This window comes from Neomonachus schauinslandi, chromosome 9 (genome assembly GCF_002201575.2).
Source record: "Neomonachus schauinslandi chromosome 9, ASM220157v2, whole genome shotgun sequence".
Taxonomy (NCBI): Eukaryota; Metazoa; Chordata; class Mammalia; order Carnivora; family Phocidae; genus Neomonachus; species Neomonachus schauinslandi.
This window is the reverse complement of record NC_058411.1, coordinates 106,923,704-106,944,765: the sequence shown is the minus strand read 5'-3', so window position 1 is coordinate 106,944,765 and position 21,062 is coordinate 106,923,704. Positions and strand designations below refer to the sequence as shown.

At 39.2% G+C, this 21,062-nt stretch overlaps 1 protein-coding gene across 1 annotated transcript in view; it reads right to left on the bottom strand.

The window, feature by feature from the left end:
* Positions 1-12,094, bottom strand: part of SPESP1 (sperm equatorial segment protein 1) — a 29,159-nt gene extending 17,065 nt beyond the window's left edge. The window contains exon 1 of the mRNA XM_021693982.2: positions 11,879-12,094. Coding sequence (XP_021549657.1) covers positions 11,879-11,948 — 70 coding nt within the window. The 5' untranslated portion in view covers positions 11,949-12,094. The remainder of the gene's footprint in view (positions 1-11,878) is intronic.
* Positions 12,095-21,062: the final 8,968 nt, after the last annotated feature.

The following is a 21,062-nucleotide window of genomic DNA, read 5'->3' as shown; positions in this document are numbered from 1 at the left end:
TGTAAATTACATGGTTTATTTTCTTTTTTAATGAAACTGTGTAACGAAACACCCCAAGAAAACCTAGTGCTCTATTATCTGTGCAAATATATTGCATAAAAATCGAGTTTTATTTTATTAATTTATTTTTTAAAAAGATTTTATTTATTTATTTGACACAGAGAGAGAGACAGCGGGAGAGGGAAACAAGTAGGGGGAGCGGGAGAGGGAGAAGCAGGCTTCCCACGGAGCAGGGAGCCCCATGCGGGGCTCGATCCCAGCACCCTGGGATCATGACCTGAGCCGAAGGCAGATGCTTAACGACTGAGCCACCCAGGCACCCTATTTTAATTTATTTTTAAAGATTTATTTATTTACTTATTTGAGAGAGAGAGAGCATACAGAGGGAGAGGGAAGGAGAGAAGCAGACTCCCTGCTGAGCAGGGAGCCCCAATGTGGGGCTCGATCCCAGAACCCCGGGATCATGACCTGAGCCGAAAGGCAGACACTTAACCGCCTAAGCCACCCAGGTGCCGCATTAATCGAGTTTTAAAAATGATGTTTGGAAGTCTCAAGTTCTTAAAAATGTACTCTCAAGCATCAATTAAAATATCTAATTGCATACATAAAACTTCAACTGGTAACAGGTGTAAAAAACCAAATAATTTCTTCTACAATGTCTATTTAAAAGAGTCGATATATATAGATGTGTTTTTTGTAAAAATCCGAAAAGCTTCAACTTGCTTTGTTTCTGGAGAGATTTCCTAATTGGTAAAGCTAAAATGGTATTATGCATTAACTGCTTTAATAACAATTTCTTTTTTCCAGAAAACCTTACACTCAAAAATGAAAAAAAAACAAAGAAAAAAGATTCTATGTTCCTAAGAAGTAACAGCATGCCAAAAATTACAATAAAATGTAATGATAGTAATAAATGCTAATATTAAAAATCTTATACAGTAACATACCTAGTTTCTTTGAGGATAAAGTTTTAAGAAAGGAAAAACATGTCACCTTAAATCTTAGGCAAAGAATCAATAGTTTCTGAATAGTTTCTGAATTAAAAAAGAAAACTAAACCACTCCCACCCCTTCTTTGGTTAAAAAAAAAAAAAAGGAGGGGGAATATAATTTTTTAAAAATATACATGTAATTCAAATTTGGGAACTTTTATATGAATTATCTTTACTTTAAAGAATAATAAAATACAGGTCTACAATAAAACTAGGTAATTTTAATATTTCTTTGGGGAATTTCTTACTTAGTGTTACAATTTAAAATTCCAGAAGAATATTGGTAAAATTTAGGTCTTATAAAAAACTGTACCTTTTGGGTGCCTGGGTGGCTCAGTTGGTTGAGCGACTGCCTTCGGCTCAGGTCATGATCCTGGAGTCCCGGGATCGAGTCCCACATCAGGCTCCCTGCTCAGCAGGGAGTCTGCTTCTCCCTCTGACCCTCCTCCCTCTCATGCTCTCTGTCTCTCATTGTCTCTCTCGCAAATAAATAAAATCTTAAAAAAAAACAAAACAAAACAGAAAAACTGTACCTTTTAAAAAAAGCATTTTTTTAATGTGTTTCATTTGTGTGGTGATCATGTTGTTATCACAGGACACAAAACTAGAAAGTAAACAGGGCATATCCAAATCTATGCAGAATTTGGATTTTTGCACTTAGGCTAATATATCTAAATTTTTTGAGAAATGATTTGAAAACATATAATAATTATAATGTGAATATGAAATTTCACTTGAAATGTGCTATAAACCAAATATCTGGTGTCTTAAAAATTAGTTATTATGAAACCTACACAATATTATAAGATCATAATGACCAATAGAATTTTTCCATTAAAATGTCTTCTGTAGAGTTTTTAAGTGTTATAATTTTCTGATAATATTTAATATGAATTGTATTTTATTTTTCCATTAACTTGGTTATATTTCCTGCCATTTTTAATTATGGACCTATAAGCTAACATTTAAACTAGTAACATACGTATTTAGCTAAAGACTTAAAAGAAAAACATTAAGGTTTGGCATCAAACTGCTTGTGAATTAAAAGGAATGTTGCTAGGAAAGTAATGTATACTGGTTAATTGCCTATAAAATTGAAAACTTGAAGAACTTTAAACAAACTCTCAAAATATTGAATTTATTTACATTCTCTGTAAGTTATTTAGGTGGAGTATTATGAATCACTAGTCAGATAAAATTCTATCTAAATAATTTAGATGTCTGATGGTCAACTAAGACTTCTTTCTCCTAATATCTACTACTTTATATACAAACTGGAAAATAATACAAACAAAATCATTGCAAGCCTAATTCCAACATATTTTGACCAAAATTAAAAATAAAAAGAGGTCGGGGCGCTTGGGTGGCTCAGTCGTTAAGCATCTGCTTTCAGCTCAGGTCATGAGGTCCTGGGATCGAGCCCCGCATCAGGCTCCCTGCTCCACGGGAAGCCTGCTTCTCCCTCTGCCACTCCCCCTGCTTGTGTTCCCTCTCTCGCTGTGTGTCTCTCTCTGTCAAATAAATAAATAAAATCTTTTAAATAAATAAATAATAAAATAAAAACAGGTCACCACATCATTCCAATGTATCCTCTACTTAAATATTCTTGCTTACTTGTAAAGCACGTTGTCTCTTCCATTAAGTCCCAAATAAAATGTTTTAAAACAATGTATCTGGATTTTCACTTCCAAAAAGATAGAGAACATGTACTTTTCCCCTATTCTTCCTACTAAGCACAGTTAAAAACCCTGGACACCATATATAAAATATGCATTCTGAAAGGCAGAGAGAAGACAGACCAACTAGGAACTTCAAGATCCAAGGAATGATACAGCAGCGAGTTCCCTGGGTTTTCTTTTTGCCACACATACCCCAGACTGTGGACTGGAGAAGCCAGCAACCCAGAAACACCAGTGGACATAGACAAAAAGTCTCCAAGAAAATACTGCTCTCTATAGCCAAAGGACAAGCAAAAGGGAAGCCTAGCAAGACAGGAAACTTTTAGGCAATAACCACTCTAATGCAGCCAAACACCGCAGAAAACTTTGTGGCCCTACAGCCACTAGCAAACGCTGAGTGGAAAGCCCAGACTTTTACCCTCATTAGGCTTCAGTGATGTGCTCCAACCCCTCTGCCCTTATCCCATAGAAATGTTGCTACCAAGTACAAATTAATACCTTCTCTTCCAGTAGAGAAGGCTGTCTGAGGACTTGGGACCTGTGGTAACAAGGCAACAGTGGTCTTCCACCACTCAAGTGACATCAAAGGCTCAGAGGCCTATTTAAATATGTACAGAAGATTTCAATAAGATCCAGAGTCTTACAACATAATACCCAAAATGTCCAGGTTTTAATCAAAAGCCACTAGTCACAACATGAACCAAGAAAATCCCCATTTGAATGAGAAAAAGCAGTCAACAGATACCAACACAAAGATGACACAGATGTTAGTATCATCTGGCAGGGGTTTAAAAGCAGCATCACAAAAATGCTTCAACAAGCAATTATGGACATGCCTGACACAACTAAAAAATAGAAAGTCTTGGGGCGCCTGGGTGCCTCAGTAGGCTGAGCATCCAACTCTTGATTTCAGCTCAGGTCATGATCTCAGGGTCATGGGATCAAGCCCTGCATCGGGCTCTCTGCTTAGTGGGGAGTCTGCCTCTCTCCCTCTTTCTCTCCCTTTCCCTCTGCCCCTCACCCTGCTTGCACTCTCTCTCTAAAATAAATAAATCTTAAAAAAAAAAGAAAAATAGAAACTCTCAGCAAAGAACTAGAAAATATCAGCAAAGACACAGAATAGATAAAAAAGAACCAAACTGAAATTTTAGAACTGAAAAACACAAAGACTGAAATGAAAAAAACTTCATGGATAGGCTCAACAGCAGAATGGAGGGGACAGAGGAAAGAATCCGTGAATTGGAAGACAGAACAATGACAAATGCTCAATGTGAAAAACAGAAAACAGACTGAAAAAGACATGAACAGAGCCCCGAAGATGTGTGAGACTATAACAAAAAGACCTAACATTCATGTCATCCACATCTTGGAAGGAAAGGAACAAGAAGGTGAGTCTGGAAAAGTACTCAAAGACATAATAATGGCTGAAAAAAATCTCAAGTTTGGCAAAAGACATGAACTTACAGATTCAAAAAGCTAAGTGAACCTCAAACAGAATAAACCAAAAGAAATCCATGCCAAGACATTTGTCAAACTTCTGAAAACTAAAGACAAAGAAAAAAATCTTGAATGAAGAGAGAAATAACACCTTATCTATGTTGGAAAAAATTCTGAATGACAATTTGAATTCTCAGAAGAAACCATGGAGGTCAGAAGAAAATGGCATAATTTGTCAAGAGCTTAAAAAAAAAAGACTGTCAACCTAGAATTCTCTATCAAGGGAAAGTATCCCTCAGGAATGAAAGAACGATCAACACCTCTCAGATGAAGGGAAATGAAGAGAAGTTGTTGCCAAAAGACCTACTCTATAAGAATGGCTAAATGGAGGTCATTAAACAGAAAGAAACTGATACAAGAAGGAATCCTGGAACACTGGGAAGGAAGAAAGAATAAAAGGAAGTGCAAAAGTATGGGTAAATGCAATAGACTTTCCTTCTCTTGACTTTTTCAAATTACGTTTGACCGTTAAAGCAAAATTTATAATACTCTGATGTGGTTCTCAAGGTATGTAAAGGAAATATTTAAGGCAATTATACCGTGAATGGGAGAGGGTAAAGGACATAAAGAGAAGTAGGTTTCTACATTTCATTCAAACTGGTAAAATACTGATACCAAAAGATTGTGATAAGTTATGTATACATAATGTAATACGTAGGCTATTCAAAGACACACTCAAAAACAGCATAAATCAGAGGAAATTCTAACAAAATCTGCATCTCTCAATATAAGATGGGTGCTATCTGATCATGTGTTTAATATACAACTTATGTTTTAAAAAACAAAGACTTTAAAGCCCAATAATACTGTTAATTTTCAAATATGTGGTAAGTTAAAGGTAGTAGTAAAATGTTCCATATATGGAGGAAACTTGGTAGCTCAGTAAAGAGGAAAAGATAAACTTTTTAACTTTCACATGAAGAGAAAGAAGTTAAAGTTCAATAGGATACCTCTGGTCCTTGTGCTTTAAGAAATGCATTTTTACTTTGCCTTGGCCTATAACCTTGCTATGGCATCTGGTGATTACGCTCAAAATTTAACCAAGAACCATGAATGCTCCTTTTTTTAAAGATTCGAATATAACTAGGATTTTTATTACCACAGGAATGAAAAACAGAATGGCTTTATTGATAAAGAACTCATGTATATAAAGCTTAACATATACCCAAGCATGGAATCATGTATAGGTGGACCAGACTCTGGCTGAATGTCCCTAATTTGGAGAACAAATTCCTTGTATTTTCCATCCATGTCATTAAGGGGGAACACAAATAGACTTCCCTTATTCTACAGAAGTGATACAAATAAGAATACCTGAAATCTGTCATCATGTAAGAACTGCGAGCTAACACACCAACATTTTCAAATTAAAAAGAACATAAATAAGATGAGATACTTGTAACTCAATCAAAGTTCTAATAACTGTGCTTCATTAGTGGGGTACACTCAAAGAATGGACGCAAAGGGAAACATTATATCTTGTCATTCATCCAGCAGTTTTCCTATAATTTGTTAATTTAAATTTTTGTGGACAGACAAAACAAGTAATTTTGTTCAGATTAATTAAGTGTTCCAGGTAAAGGAATGTAACTTTAGGGCTGGGGGTGGAAGAAATAGAGTCCGGTAAAAGGGTACAAACTTTCAGTTATAAGATGAATAAGGCCTAAGGATCTAATGTATAACATGGTGACTATGGTTGATGACACACACAAAATACACACAAAAGGTAATTATGTGAGGTGATGTACTAATTAACTCAGTGGGAATCCTTTCACAATGTAGACATATATCAAATTATCATATTGTATATTTTATTTTTTTTAAGATTTTATTTATTTGACAGAGAGACAGAGAACAGCACAGGGAGCAGCAGGGGGGAGAGGGAGCAGGCTCTCCACTGAGCAGGGAGCCGAATGCGGTGCTTGATCCCAGGACTCTGGGATCATGATCTCAGCTGAAGGCGGACACTTAACCGACTGAGCCACCCGGGCGCCCCTAAATTATCACATTGTATACTTTAAATATATTACAGTTTTGTCAATTATATCTCAATAAAGCTGGGGGAAAAAAAGAAACGTAAGTTTATGACTTTGCATCTCTTGGTATTTATGTTCTTGGTTAGCGTATTCCCATAGTGAATACAGGCTTGCCCAATGTGATTGTCTTGGCCTATGGAGACATTAGAAAGTCTGACACAGCATAGGCTTGATAAGAGCTTGCATACTGGGGGCTTGTAAAGCTCCCTCTTAGAAGCAAGGTGCCATGGTAAAAAGACATTTGGGCGAGACTACTAAAAGATGAGAAGTCATGTAGAGAAAAGACATTGGAAGATAAGAGGCCATGTTGGAATGTTCTCATCCCACTTGAGCTTCCAGCTGAATACAGCTGAATGAGTGACCTCAAATCCACCATATGAGGCAAAACTGCCCTGCTGAGCCCAGTCAACCCATAGACCATGAGAAATAATAAATCTGGGGGGTGGTCTGTATGCTGCAACACATAACCGAAACAGCTTCATTAAATTATATTTTTATTTATTTATTTTAAGATTTTATTTTTAAGTAATCTCTACACCCAACATGGGACTCAAACTCACAACCCCAAGACCACATGCTCCACCAACTGAGCCAGCCATGCATCCCAAATAATACTTTTAAAAAGGTTCCCAAATTCAGTTCCAGTGGAGTTAAAAACCAGGTTATCCCAGGAGTGATGTTAAAATTTAATTGGAACCAAAGCAAACTCATGACTTTGAAATAGATCTCTTCTGTTCAATAAAATGACCTAAATAACAATATCACCCGAGCACGGAAGTCTGATATGTATCCCAGGTACTTTGATCTCTAATACCATGTTCTACTGTATCCTCAGAAGGATGGCTGAACCCATTCAGAGTAGGGAAGATACAAAGTGGTCTTAGGACAACCAGCTAATAACAGAAAACAAGAAGTCTTTAAAAACACACGAGATCTTATAAAAAGAACACAAAAAGCAGCTCAAAAGAACAGAAAGACGGCTTTTTTTCTGATAAAAAATTAAAGGACAGGCTAATGCAACTACTGCTACACCCCTAAAGACAACTCTCTGGACATTCACATATATGGTAACATGCTCCTCATTATCTAAAACATTAATGAAGTGTGTCATGGCCTTCCATCTACAGGTCTGAGAGACTCTCCCAGTGCTATAGCCTTGGGCCTTGAAACAATGTAAAGTGAACTTGCAGCATCAGAAGTGAATTTTATCTTTTGAATATACTTGAGATAAAAGGAATCTGCTTTTCTTTTTTAATGTATTTCCCAATACATTTCAACAGTTATTGCTGTTTGCTGCTTTACTACTTCCCTTGCCTTCTGTGGTCTATTAGGACAAAGGTCTTCTAAGGACAAAGATATATGCCAAAAATGCAAATATTGAGCCTTCTTTAAACACCAACCTAGAGAAGCAAGTTAAGAGGTTTTCTTATCCAAGCTTAAAACAATCCTGTATTATTTACTCTACCTCTGCTGACTGATCCAAAGAGATAATCAGGAAAAAACAATTTATCCATGAGATACAAAAAGGAGGCTAAAAGGAGGCTAAAAGGAGGCTAATATTTCACATTCTTGTGTTTGTAGCTTCGGGTTCACCAATATTTGGTGACTTAAAATTATAAAAGGCAAATTACATAATTTAATAGTATTTAAATATATAACTATTATGTAAATGACACTTTAGAAGTTATAATTTTTTAAAGCAATAAGAATTCTCATTAAGAAGTTATATACTGCAAATACATTAAAGAGGTATGATTTTTAAATTTGGAAAATATTGAAAATTAAACTATGGAAAAATCAGATATAAGAAAATTGAATGTATATAAATTTAAGTATATAGTAAAAAGGTGTTTATCCAGCACTATCAGGATGTGTATGCATGTACGGGAATGCAGACTGCTGTACATCCAAGCCTTATTCATGTCAAACTGAACTTAGGTTAAACAAGTACTAGCTAAACTTGAGTTGGGCATATTAGAAAGGTATGGACAGTTAAAAGAAGTACTGAGGTTTTTAATAAATGTAATTACTTAATACAATACCCATGATGTCTGTATAAGATGACCTCAAAATTGTCTTAGTATTCTAGAAAAAAAAGTCAAAGCTGCACTTTTCATTATAAAAACCTATGTGCCTGCAGAAGAATGAAACTGGACCATTTCCTTACACCACACACAAAAATAGACTCAAAATGGTTGAAAGACCTCAATGTGAGACAGAAGTCCATCAAAATCCTAAAGGAGAACACAGGCAGCAACCTCTTCAACCTCAGCTGCAGCAACTTCTTCCTAGAAACATCACCAAAGGCAAGGGAAGCAAGGGCAAAAATGAACTACTGGGACTTCATCAAGATAAAAAGCTTTTGCAAAGCAAAGGAAACAGTCAACAAAACCAAAAGACAACTCACAGAATGGGAGAAGATATTTGCAAATGACATATCAGATAAAGGGCTAGTATCCAAAATCTAAAGAACTTATCAAACTCAACACCCAAAGAACAAATGATCCAATCAAGAAATGGGCAGAAGACATGAACATTTTTCCAAAGAGGACATCCAAATGGCCAACAGACACATGAAAAAGTGCTCAACATCGCTCGGCATCAGGGAAATCCAAATCAAAACCTCAATGAGATACCACCTCACACCAGTCAGAATGGCTAAAATTAACAAGTCAGGAAACGACACATGTTGGCGGGGATGCGAAGAAAGGGGAACCCTCCTACACTGTTGGTGGGAATGCAAGCTGGTGCAGCCACTCTGGAAAACAGTATGGAGGTTCCTCAAAAAGTTGAAAATAGAGCTACCATACGATCCAGCAATTGCACTACTGGGTATTTACCCCAAAGATAGAAATGTAGGGATTCGAAGGGGTACGTGCACCCTGATGTTTATAGCAGCAATGTCCACAATAGCCAAGATGTGGAAAGAGTCAAGATGTCCATCGACAGATGAATGGATAAAGAAGATGTGGTATATACATACAGTGGAATATTATGCAGCCATCAAAAGGAATGAGATCTTGGGCGCCTGGGTGGCTCAGTTGGTTAAGTGACTGCCTTCGGCTCAGGTCATGATCCTGGAGTCCCTGGATCGAGTCCCGCATCGGGCTCCCTGCACGGCGGGGAGTCTGCTTCTCCCTCTGACCCTCCCCCCTCTCATGTGCTCTCTCTCATTCTGTCTCAAATAAATAAATAAAATCTTTAAAAAAAAAAAAAAAAAGGAATGAGATCTTGCCATTTGCAATGACGTGGATGGAACTGGAGGGTATTATGCTGAGCGAAATAAGTCAAACAGAGAAAGACATGTATCATATGACCTCACTGATATGAGGAATTCTTAATCTCAGGAAACAAACTGAGGGTTGCTGGAGTGGTGGGGGGTGGGAGGGATGGGGCGGCTGGGTGATAGACATTGGGGAGGGTATGTGCTATGGTGAGTGCTGTGAATTGTGCAAGACTGTTGAATCACAGATCTGTACCTCTGAAACAAATAATACAATATATGTTAAAAAAAAAAAAAAAGAAGAAGATAGCAGCAGGAGAAGAATGAAGGGGGGGAAATCGGAGGGGTAGACGAACCATGAGAGACGACGGACTCTGAAAAACAAACTGAGGGTTCTAGAGGGGAAGGGGGTGGGAGGATGGGTTAGCCTGGTGATGGGTATTAAAAAGGGCATGTTCTGCATGGAGCACTGGGTGTTATACACAAACAATGAATCATGGAACACTACATTAAAAACCAATGATGTAATGTATGGTGATTAACATAACAATAAAAATTTTAAAAAATCTATGTGCCTTTTCTTTGGCATGACAACATTTTTTATATGATTCTCTCACCAACAAATGTTGGAATAGTGGCCTTGTAAAATAAAGAATACAAATCTGATTTAAATCAAACACAAGGATAAGCCTGGTTTCTTTTGGTGTACTTATTCCAAAAAATACATAAACAAAATTAAAATTACTTAGAGAAAAAGAGTAAGAGAGAGAAAGTAGCCATGTTAATATTGCCCTACATATCCCTTAACCCCCTTCTGTAGAAAAGTAAATTACATTTTCAAGATATCTTCTATGATCTATATATATTTTCCTTATGTCTTGTGTCATCTATACATTCAACACAAAATGGCTCTTTTTCCTGAAAAGTATCTTTTCATTTCCTACAAGCCTGAAGAAAACTTAGGGAAGAGGCCACAAAGAAAAAGAATAGGCCACAAAATGATGCAGTCAGGCAGGAGCTTACACTGAGTTAAGTAAGGATCCAGCAATCCCAGAGTGTACTTTATGACTGTATTAATGTCACTTCAACTAAAGTCTCCATACATGTCAGTCAGTTGTGACTTACTGATCTAAAGCTACCAAAATGCAATAACTGATGTTAGAAATAACGACCATCAGACATCAAGAAAACGTATCATCTTCAAGGTGTCTGTTTCTTTATGGCAAAGAAGAAACATTTTACAAAGAGCTCTGTTTAAAACAGCTAACAATCGTTAAGTGCTAGTATTTAAAGCGCTAACTTTGGTAATCTAGGACACTTTATCCAGAATTTTTCTCACTACCAGTCATGATCTAGGTTGTGTTGTATTTTCATTTTTTAAATCTAATTTTTAACTAAGACCTTTTGACAATTCTGAAATATAGCTCTTCATAACTGGCATGCTCCTTGGTACTTTTTTCACACCTACCTGTTAAACTTTATTTGGTTAAACCAACCCCAACATTACTAAATGTTACAATGAACTAGTTAGACTAGATGGACAAGCCTCACAGTCTTATGTGGAATATCAGATATCAGACACTCCACTTAAATACCTCAACGTCTCCACATGTTAATATAGTAGTCTTGGCAGGTGTGATTTTCAGCTATTGGGGAGGGACAGGAACAAGTCGTTAAGTTTCAATTCTGCTTAAATACGGTTGTGAATTCTGCGCACCGGGATGCACTGTGGGAGTGCATAGGGGGTCAGTAAGTGGCCTAGACAGGCACCACAATCCACTTGCTCTCCATGTTTCACCATGGGGGTCAAACTTTTTCTGTAAAGGGCCAGAAGTAAATATTTTAGGCTTTGCAGGCCATACTGTCTCTGCGGCAACTACTTAACCCTGCTGTTACAATGCGGTAAAGCAGCCATGGGCAATTCAAAAAGGAACGAGCATGGCTGTGTTCCAATGAAACTTTATCAACAATGCAATTGGAATTTCATACTTTTCCACATGTCAGGAGAGACTACATTTCATATTCACCTTTAAAAACGTAAAAACCGTTCTTGGCCAGCCAGCCACGCAAAAACAGGCCGCCTTGGCCCGCGGGCCGCAGTTTGCAGACCCCTGCCTTATGCCACAGGCACAGACTCTGGCAAAAGGGGACCAGGTTAACGTCAAGAATGTGTCCGCCAGAGGTGAGGAGGTCACACCCGCGAGCCCAGTGCGCCCAGCCCCGCGCTTCCCGGGTCACGCCTGGGACCCGCCACCTGCATCGCCCCCTGCAGCGTGCAGGTCGCGGCGGAGGAAGAGGCAAGAAGAGGGCCACACCTCCGCAACGGAGGCCTAGGACCCGGGGCAGTGAGGTGTGGGAGGAGTGCAGGACCGGGTCTCCGACGGGCCCGGGAACCTGGGACTTCGCCCAGGTGTATCCCCTGGGTCGCTGCCGCCGCACGTCGGTCACTCACTCGGATAGGCCGGCACGGACGAAGGCCACAGCAACAGCGCAACTAGAAGGACTAAGAACTTCATGGGCATCGTCCGCAGCACTCCGCCATGCGACCGGAACGTCCTGGGCCACTAGGCCGGGTACCTCAGGGCCGAAAAGAGAGGGTGTCTACGGCGACCGTCCCCCCTCAGGGCCGTGGGCGCCCTGCAACGGTTGTCCCCAGCGCGCAGGCGCAGCGAGGGGTGGGGGAGGGGAGCGCGAGCGGCCGAGGCCCGCCCCTCCTGGAGCGGCGCGCAGGAGGCGGGGCGACAGCGCTCCGCCGCGCCCCGGTGCGCATGCTCGCTCGGGATTCGAAGCTCTGCGCGGCGCGCCGGGCTCCGAACGTTCGGAAGCCCGGGCGACTTCTGGAGCTGTGAGGGCTGGCATGTGGCGGGACTCGGCGGCTTCGCGAAGGCTGGGCGTGTAGCCGTGCCTGAAACACTGCCCCTGCATGCAAGGAACTGTCTGATGGAAGACACAGACGAGTAGCCTGGCAGTTACAACCGCGTGGAAGTGCTGCAGTGGGGGAAGCACTCGGCACTGTGAAGCCCAGAGGAGGTCCCCCAACTCAGAAGGGCGGGGAGGAGGCTCCCGAGATGGAAGAAAGCTGGACGCACCCCGAGAACCGAAAATAGTCGGGTCTAATTGCAGCGATGGGGGCAGGTGTTGGAGGTGAGGGAGGAGAGCTAAGTAGTCATTAAAGCCACTTTAAGGGGCTTGGGTTTGTTTTGTTTTTTTAAAAGATTCTCCCCTCCCCCCCCCCTTTTAAAGCCAAACTATGGAGACAAGCTATGGCGAATAGATCTGTGGTTGTCTGGGGTTAGGGATGGGGGAGAGCCTGGCTGTAAAAGGATAGCATGAGGGAGTGATTTGGAGCGGCAGGTAGTTGTGGCCTCAGAATCTATACATGTGTTAAAATTCACAGAACTGTACACCACCAAGAATAAGTTTTACTATAGGGTAATATTTAAAAATCTATATGCACCCATACCTTTGCTTCAGGAAACAAAGGGCATGGGTTTTATTCTGAGGTAATGGGGAGATACTGCAAGGTTTAGAGCTGGGAAAGGTGTCATTAGATTTGCATTTCAGAAAGCTCTCCTTGCTGTGTCGAGAACTGGTTGGAGGGAAGGAAGCAAGACTAAGAGGACGGGAGCCAAGTTAGAAGACTGTTCCAGTATTCCAAGCACGGATTGACAGAGACCTGGACTCATACTGGCAGAGCACATGGGGCCCGTGGACAGATTTGAAAGACATTTAGAGTTAGAATCAACAAGACTGGGAAATTGAATGTGAGGACTGAGGGAGAAGGAGATCATGCTCATGTTTCTGGCTTGAGCACCTTGCGTGTGGTGTGAGATGGGGAATACGGGAGTTGGGGATGGAGGAAAAGAAGTTTAGTTTCAACATTGTTCTGTTGAGATGGGCTTAGGACATCCTACTGGCGGGGCCTGTCCAGTGAGTGAATGGATGTGGGGCCCAGAAAAAGCTGAGATGAAGAGGGAGGTGTAGAAGGCATCAGCATCTAGAAGTGGGGATGTGTGGGATTGCCTGAGGAGAGCTTTTAGAGGTGAAGCCCTTTGGGCCTACATTATATCCCTGGAAACCTTGGCAGGCTAGAAAGAGGAGGATGGACCTGCAAAGGAGATGGAAAATGGGGAGAGGAAAAGCAGGAAAGAATGGAAGCTTCATGGGAGAGGAGGAGTTTAAGGCTGTCACATGCCTCTGAGAAGTCAAACAGGAGAAGAACTTCCATTCAGCAACAGGATCCTTGGCAGAAGCGGTTTCAGTGGAGTAGTTTAGGCAGAAGCCAGACTACATGAGTTGAGGCATGACTAAGAGCCCAGGAAATGGTGACAGCTAGTACAGACAACCTTTTCAAGTTTGGTGCAGGAGTCTTAGGTGTGCTCTACCAGCACTCTAGCAGCCTTCTAGAATCAAATGCTTACAACTATTTGGAAAGCCATTTGGAATATGTGACAAAAGCCTTAACATAATATAAATACTATGATCTAAATTATATAAGTTCAGTGGCGGTTATGTCCTAAGATAGCTGTAACGGATCATGATCTATAATATAATTTTTTAAAAAAAGAATGGTAAAGTTTGTTTCTAAATAAACATTCTAAAATATTGTTAGAATACTGGGCAAGTATTAAAATGGTGTTCATAAAGTATATCTAATTTGGGGAAATCTTTCTATTGTACTGGATTATATTTGAAGTATTAACTGAGGTCTCACCCTCTCTGGGCTTCTTGTCCCTCTACCTTTCATTCCACCATTGAGATATCTGTGGTCACCTTAATGTATGTGCTTCAAGGAAGGACAGCTAGAGTCTTGAACAGAGAAGTCAAAAGAAGGGCTGGATTTTTTTTTTCAATTCATGATGGGGTTGAAAGCTAAATCACTTTTTTTTTTAAGATTTTATTTATTTATTTGAGAGAGAGAGAATGAGAGACAGAGAGCATGAGAGGGAGGAGGGTCAGAGGGAGAAGCAGACTCCCTGCTGAGCAGGGAGCCTGATGTGGGACTCGATCCCAGGACTCCAGGATCATGACCTGAGCCGAAGGCAGTCGCTTAACCAACTGAGCCACCCAGGCGCCCCAAAGCTAAATCGCTTTTATAGGAGCTGCTGCTTAGGTGAAAAGTTTTGTTTTTGTTAATTTGTTTTGTTTGTGTTTTTTAGTGGACATGCTTGCTTGACTTTGAATATCAAAAGCCAAGGAAACTGGAGGACAGGAGAGCATAAACCATAGATGGTTTCAGGTGGATTCCAACCATAGGTGGATTCAGGATGATGTATAGTTTGTTTCCCCAATACTGATTGCAGTTTACATACAGAATCCCCTCACAGGTTTTGGTGGTTGCAGAGATTACTTACATCTCCCGAATTGAGTGAGGGGCTGTAAGTGAGAGGTTCAAAGATGTCTGTCGGTTAAGCCCAGAGTTGGGGTTGTTTTTTGCTTTTTTGTATGTTTATATAAATCGGGTAAGATCTTAGTGGCTTTCATCTTATGGATCATCCAAATGGACATGTTGAAGGGCACCTAGCTGGCTCAGTCATAAGAAAATGTGACTCTTGGTCTCAAGGTCATAGGTTCAAGCGCCACATTGGGTGTAGAGATTACTTAAATAAACTTAAACAAAACAAAACAAAAACAAATGGACATGGTGAAATAGCCAAGGTGTATCCTTAATGTGGAAATTTAGTTACCAAGAATGACTTTTAACTCTGTGTACTTTATGATCTATGTACTAACATAGAAAAATCTCCAAAATAGGGTACTGAGTATTTTTTAAAGTGTGGAAAAGCACATATCCATTTATGTAAAGTCATAGCATAGTTATATATTTATAATACTCCAGAAATCATTCTGGAAGGAAACACAGCAAGCTGATAGCAGTGCTTGCTTCTAGGAAAAGAAATGAGATTGGGTGGAAAAGAGGAGATTTTGAAGGGAGAATTTTTCTTTTTACTCTAATTTTTTCTCATCTCTTGAATTTTTCAAACAAGATTATATTATATATTATGCATTTCTCATGTAATTAAAAACTTTACAAAATCTAAAAGCTTAAAGGAGTAGTAGTAAAAGTAATATGCATTTTATGCTTCATGCTTTCTCCTACTGACTTCACTGAAATATTTTTATTTTTTTAGAGGGGGAGGGAGGAATGGAAGGAGAGGAAAAGAGAGAATCTTAAGTAGGCTCCATGTCCAGTGTGGAGGCCAATGAGAGGCTCAATCTCACGACCTTGAGATTATGACCTGAGCCAAAATCCGAGAGTCAGATGCTTAAGTGACTGAGCCACCCAGGAGCCCTTCACTGAAACATTTTAAAGTGACTAATTCACTACCAAAAAAAAATGTATTTGGCCTGTATCTCTGCTTCACCTCTGGACTCTGTAAACTGTTCTGATATTTAATCACACAGTATCATTTCATATTATATGATTTTTTTCCTCAGGGATGTATTGTATCTTCCCTTTATAGTGGTTCTTATGCTTCCCCATTTCACATAGCACCTTGTTGGTGCTCAATAAAGACTAACATAACAGTTCATGCTCTTCCAACCTAAAGGAAGAGATACCAACCTGTCCTTCCTCTGAACGTCCCAGACCTATCAAAATCCACTTGTGTTTCAAGGCCCAAATGCCACATCTGCTAGGAAGCCACCCCCTCCTCACCTCTCCAATTAGAATAGATCGTATTTTCCCTATCCCATATTTCCACAAGCTATATTACAGCTGTTTTTTCATTTAATTACTGTGTTTTATTTTTACAAGTCAGTCTTCTCTAGACCAAAGTCTTTGAGGTCAGAGAAGCAGATCTAAGTTATCCCTGCATTGCACGCTCCCTAGCCTAGCCAAAGTCTTGCATTCATTGGTTGCTCAATAAATGCATGTTTGAGTTCAAAGGAAATTGAAAAGTTGGGATTTTTTCTGTAGGCTTCTACAGAATCCTGAAAGGAACTAAGTTACTCAGCTGCAGAGACAACTTCCAGCACAAATTTCAATCTCAAGAAACTCCTCAGCTCTTACGTGTCTATGATGCCATTATTTAAGCCCAGGTGAAAGGAATGGCACTGGTCTCATCTGCTCTTTTCTCTATATACCTCTGCAAGTAATTCCAGACAATAAGTTCCTAATTGTGAAATTGCTGTCAAATGGAATGCACCAATTTCCATACCCATCAATAGTATAATGACTTAAGGGGCTCCTGGGTGGTTTAGTCAGTTAAGTGTCCAGTTCTTGATTTCAGCTCAGGTCATGATCTCGGTCGTGAGATTGAGCCCCACATCGGGCTCTGTACTGGATGTGGAGCCTGCTTAAGATTCTCTCTCCCTCAGCCCCTCCACCCTGCCTGCTTGTGCGTGCTTTCTCTCTCTCAATAAACAAACAAACAAACAAATTGCATAATGACTTACTAATACTGAGTGTCATCGTCTTTGAGGACCAACTATGTTAAATATGGTACATTGTTCTTTTATCTGTTTTCCTTTGTTTTTCAGTGAGACAGAGTTCTGCTTACTCTCCCTCACTGCCCCCACCTAGAACTTCCCCTATACTCCTAGTGTGTATCTAAAGCCCGCATTTACCTGCTCTGTATTCTTTCTCCTGTTAATTAACCCAATGGATTTGAATTAATAGGCTAAGTTAGCTAGAGTTATGTTTGTCTCCCTGAAGAATGAAGCATATTGGGGAAGTCCTTCCCCCATCCCCACTCTTCTCCTGGAACCAATGCACAGGGTAGCTCTGACCATAGCCCTTGCTTTACTTAATGCCAAAGCAATTTTCAGATCTCAGATCTCAAATTTCACTTCCTAACATCACTTGGCACAGTGCCTGGCAAAATAGTTGAAATTCAATATTTACTAAATGAATGAATCCACCCACTTCCCTACCCATCCATCCACTCCACCGTTCTAAAACTCAGATAGCACTTACTAGCCCAAGAGCACCAGCGGCTTTGTCCAAGAAGGACTTCAGCCACCTGGGGGCAGCAGAGCCTCGCCAATGGCTGGGCTAGAACTTGGCAATTACTTCTTAGCTTCTCTGCAGCTGGGAGTCTGGGAACTGGGTTCTGATTTTGTTGTGCTGGAGCATGTTTTGCTATCGTGTGTTTTGTTTTATTCTCATGCCTTGAACTCTAAACACACCAAATAGCATTTAATAATACTAAAAATGATTCTGTAATTCTAGCCTTTATTCTCCAAGGGAGATTTTCTCAGTGCAGGCTGTTTAGAGGAATGTTGCATATCCAGTCTTCCTCTAGCTGTTTTTGTTTTGTTTTAATAAATGGATGGCAAAGAAATTTTGGAATGGGGATGAGAAGAGTTTGGAAGGAGTCACAAGCACGTGAGCCTAAGATTGTTTTTAGTTCTTTCCAGGGAAACCCTCCCTCTTTCCTTTTGTCTCTACAAAATCAGCATGCAAAATCCTGTGAAAGTCTAAGAATATAGCTTGTGACTTACAGAGATGTCAGAACAATGATTTATTGCCCTATGGATCCATCTACCTGGAAGGTCCCTGGAATTCTAAAGGAGTTCTCAATACAAATTTAATTTTAATTCACTTAACTTTTGAAAAATAGTATATGTCCCTGTTAAACAGGAAGATTCTTAAGGACAGGGACTGTGTCTTTTGTGTTTGTATCCCAGGGACATTTCACAGTGTCTGGCAGAATGTGCTCTGTAAGTATTTGTTGAATAACTTGAAATTTCCTAGCTAATGCCACCAAATAAAATAGAAGGTGACCTTGGGTAAGAAAGACCTTAATCTCTCTGGATCTCATTTTCCTTTTTTTTTTTTTTCAAATAATAACGCTTTGTATTTGTTTACTGGCTTCAGTCTAAAGCTTACAGACTCTATATTTCCTTTTATATTCACAGGCATACCAGAAGGGTAGACTAAATATGTATTAGCATCCCAGTTCCATTGATGAGAAAATTGAGACTCAGGCTAAAAGATTTGGCCAGATCACCTAGCCACATTCATTCACTAAGACTACAAAACACAGGTCTTTTGCTTCTAAGTACAGCATGCTTTTCACTGTATTTCTCCAAACTGTAAGAGATAATCACACTAGTTAGTCTCTTCAAACCATTTTTCTGGCTCCAGCAGTAGTTCCCAGTCCTCACAGCACATTAGAATTAGTATAGAGCTTTTAAAAAAAACCAGTAATCAAGACTTTGCATATTGGCAGCAGAGGGATAGCCATGTAGATCAATGGAACAGAATATAAAATCCAGAAAAAGACCCAGACATACATACCCAACCGATTTTTTACAAAATGCAAAAGCAATTCAGTGGAAAAAGGGTAACCTTTTCAAGAGATGGAGCTGGGGCAATTGGACATCCATAGGTTAAAAAATATAACTCAATCTAAACCTCACACGTTTCACAAATATTAACTCAAAATGGATCACTGTAAAACTTTAGGGAAAAAAATAGAAAAAAAACCACTTTAGGACCTAGGACTGGGCAAAAAATTCTTACACTTGACACCAAAAGCATGACTATATAAGAAAAAAATTGATAAATTGGACTTCCTCAAAATTAGTAACATTTTTTCCAAAAAACACCCTGTTAAAAGGGTGAAAAGACAAGCTACAGGCTTAGAGAAAATATCTGTGAACTACAAATCTGACAAAGGACTACTATCCAGAATACATGAAGAGTTCTCAAAACTCAGCAGAAAAGAGTAATAAAATGGCACTAGATACATATCTATCAACAATTACTCTGAAGGTAAATGGACTAAACACTCCAATTAAAAGACATAGTGTGTCAGAATGGATAAAAAATAAAGGGAACTGTCCAACAAGAAAATCTAACAATTGTAAATATTTATTCCCCTAACTTGGGAGCACCCACTTGTATAAAACAATAAGAAATATAAAGGAACTCTTTGATAATAATACAATGATAGTAGGGGAATTTAACACTCCACTTACATCAATGGACAGATCATCTAAGCAAAAAATCAACAAGGAAACAATGGCTTTGAATGATACACTGGACCAGATGGACTTAACAGATATAGTCAGAACATTTCATCCTAAAGCAGCAGAATACACATTGTTTTCAAGTGCACATGGGACATTCTCCAGAATAGATAACATACTTGGTCACAAATCAGCCCTCAATGAGTACAAAAAGATTGAGATTATACCATGTATATTTTCTGACCACAACACTATGAAGCTTGAAGTCAACCACAAGAAAAAATATGGAAAGACCACAAATACATGGAGGTTAAAGGACATGCTACTAAAGAGTGAATGGGTCAGCCAGGAAATTAAAGAAGAAATAAAAAATTACATGGAAACAAATGAAAATGAAAACACTATGGTCCAAAACTTTTGGGATGCAGCAAAACAGTCATAAGAAGGAAGTATATAGCAATACAGGCCTACCTCAAGAAGCAAGAAAAATCTCAAACAACCTAACCTTACACCTAAAGGAGCTATTAAAAGAAAAACAAATGAAGCTTAAAGCCAGCAGAAGAAAGGAAATAATAAAGATTAGAGCAGAAATAAATGATATAGAAACAAACAAACAAAAACAGAAGAGATCAATGAAACCAAGAGCTGGGAGATGGTTCTTTGAAAAAATCAATAAAATTGATAAACTCCTAGCCAGATTTGTCAAAAAGAAGATAAAGGACCCAAGTAAATAAAATCATAAATGAGAGAGGAGAAATCACAACCAACACTACAGAAATACAAACAATTATAAGAGAATATTATGAAAAATTATATGCTAACAAATGGGACAACCTGGAAGAAATGGACAAATTCCTAGAAACATATAAACTACCAAAACTGAAACAGGAAGAAATAGAAAACTTGAACAGACTGATAACCAGCAAAGAAATTGAATAAGTAATAAAAAATCTCCCAACAAAGAGAAGTGCAGGGCCAGATGGCTTTACAAGGGAATTCTAGCAAACATTTAAAGAAGAGTTAACACCTGTGCTTGCTTCAGCAGAACATACACTAAAGAAGAGTTAATACCTATTCTTCTCAAACTATTCTAAAAAAATAGAAATGGAAGGGAAACTTCCAAACTCATTCTATGAGGCCAGCATTACCCTGAATCCAAAACCAGACAAAGACTCCACTAAAAAAGAGAACTACAGGCCCATATCCCTGATGAACATGGATGCAAAAATTCTCAACAAAATACTAGCAAATAGAATCCAACAGTACATTAAAATGATCATTCACCATGATCAAGTGGGATTTATTCCTGGGCTGCAACGGTGGTTCAATATTTGTAAATCAACAACGTGATACACTACATTAATAAAAAAAAAGGATAAGAACCATATGATTCTCTTAATAAATGCAGAAAAAACATTTGACAAAGTGCAACATCCATTCTTGATAAAAATCCTCAACAAAGTAGGATTAGAGGGAACATACCTCAACATAATAAAGGCCATATATGAAAAATCCACAGCTAATATCATCCTCAATGGGGAAAAACCAAGAGCTTTTCCTCTATGGTAAGGAATAAGACAGGGATGTCCACTCCCACTACTGTTATTTAACATAGTACTGGAAGTCCTAGCCTCGGCAATCAGATGACAAGATGAAATAAAAGACATCCAAATCAGCAAGGAAGAAGTCAAACTTTCACTATTTACAGACGACATGAT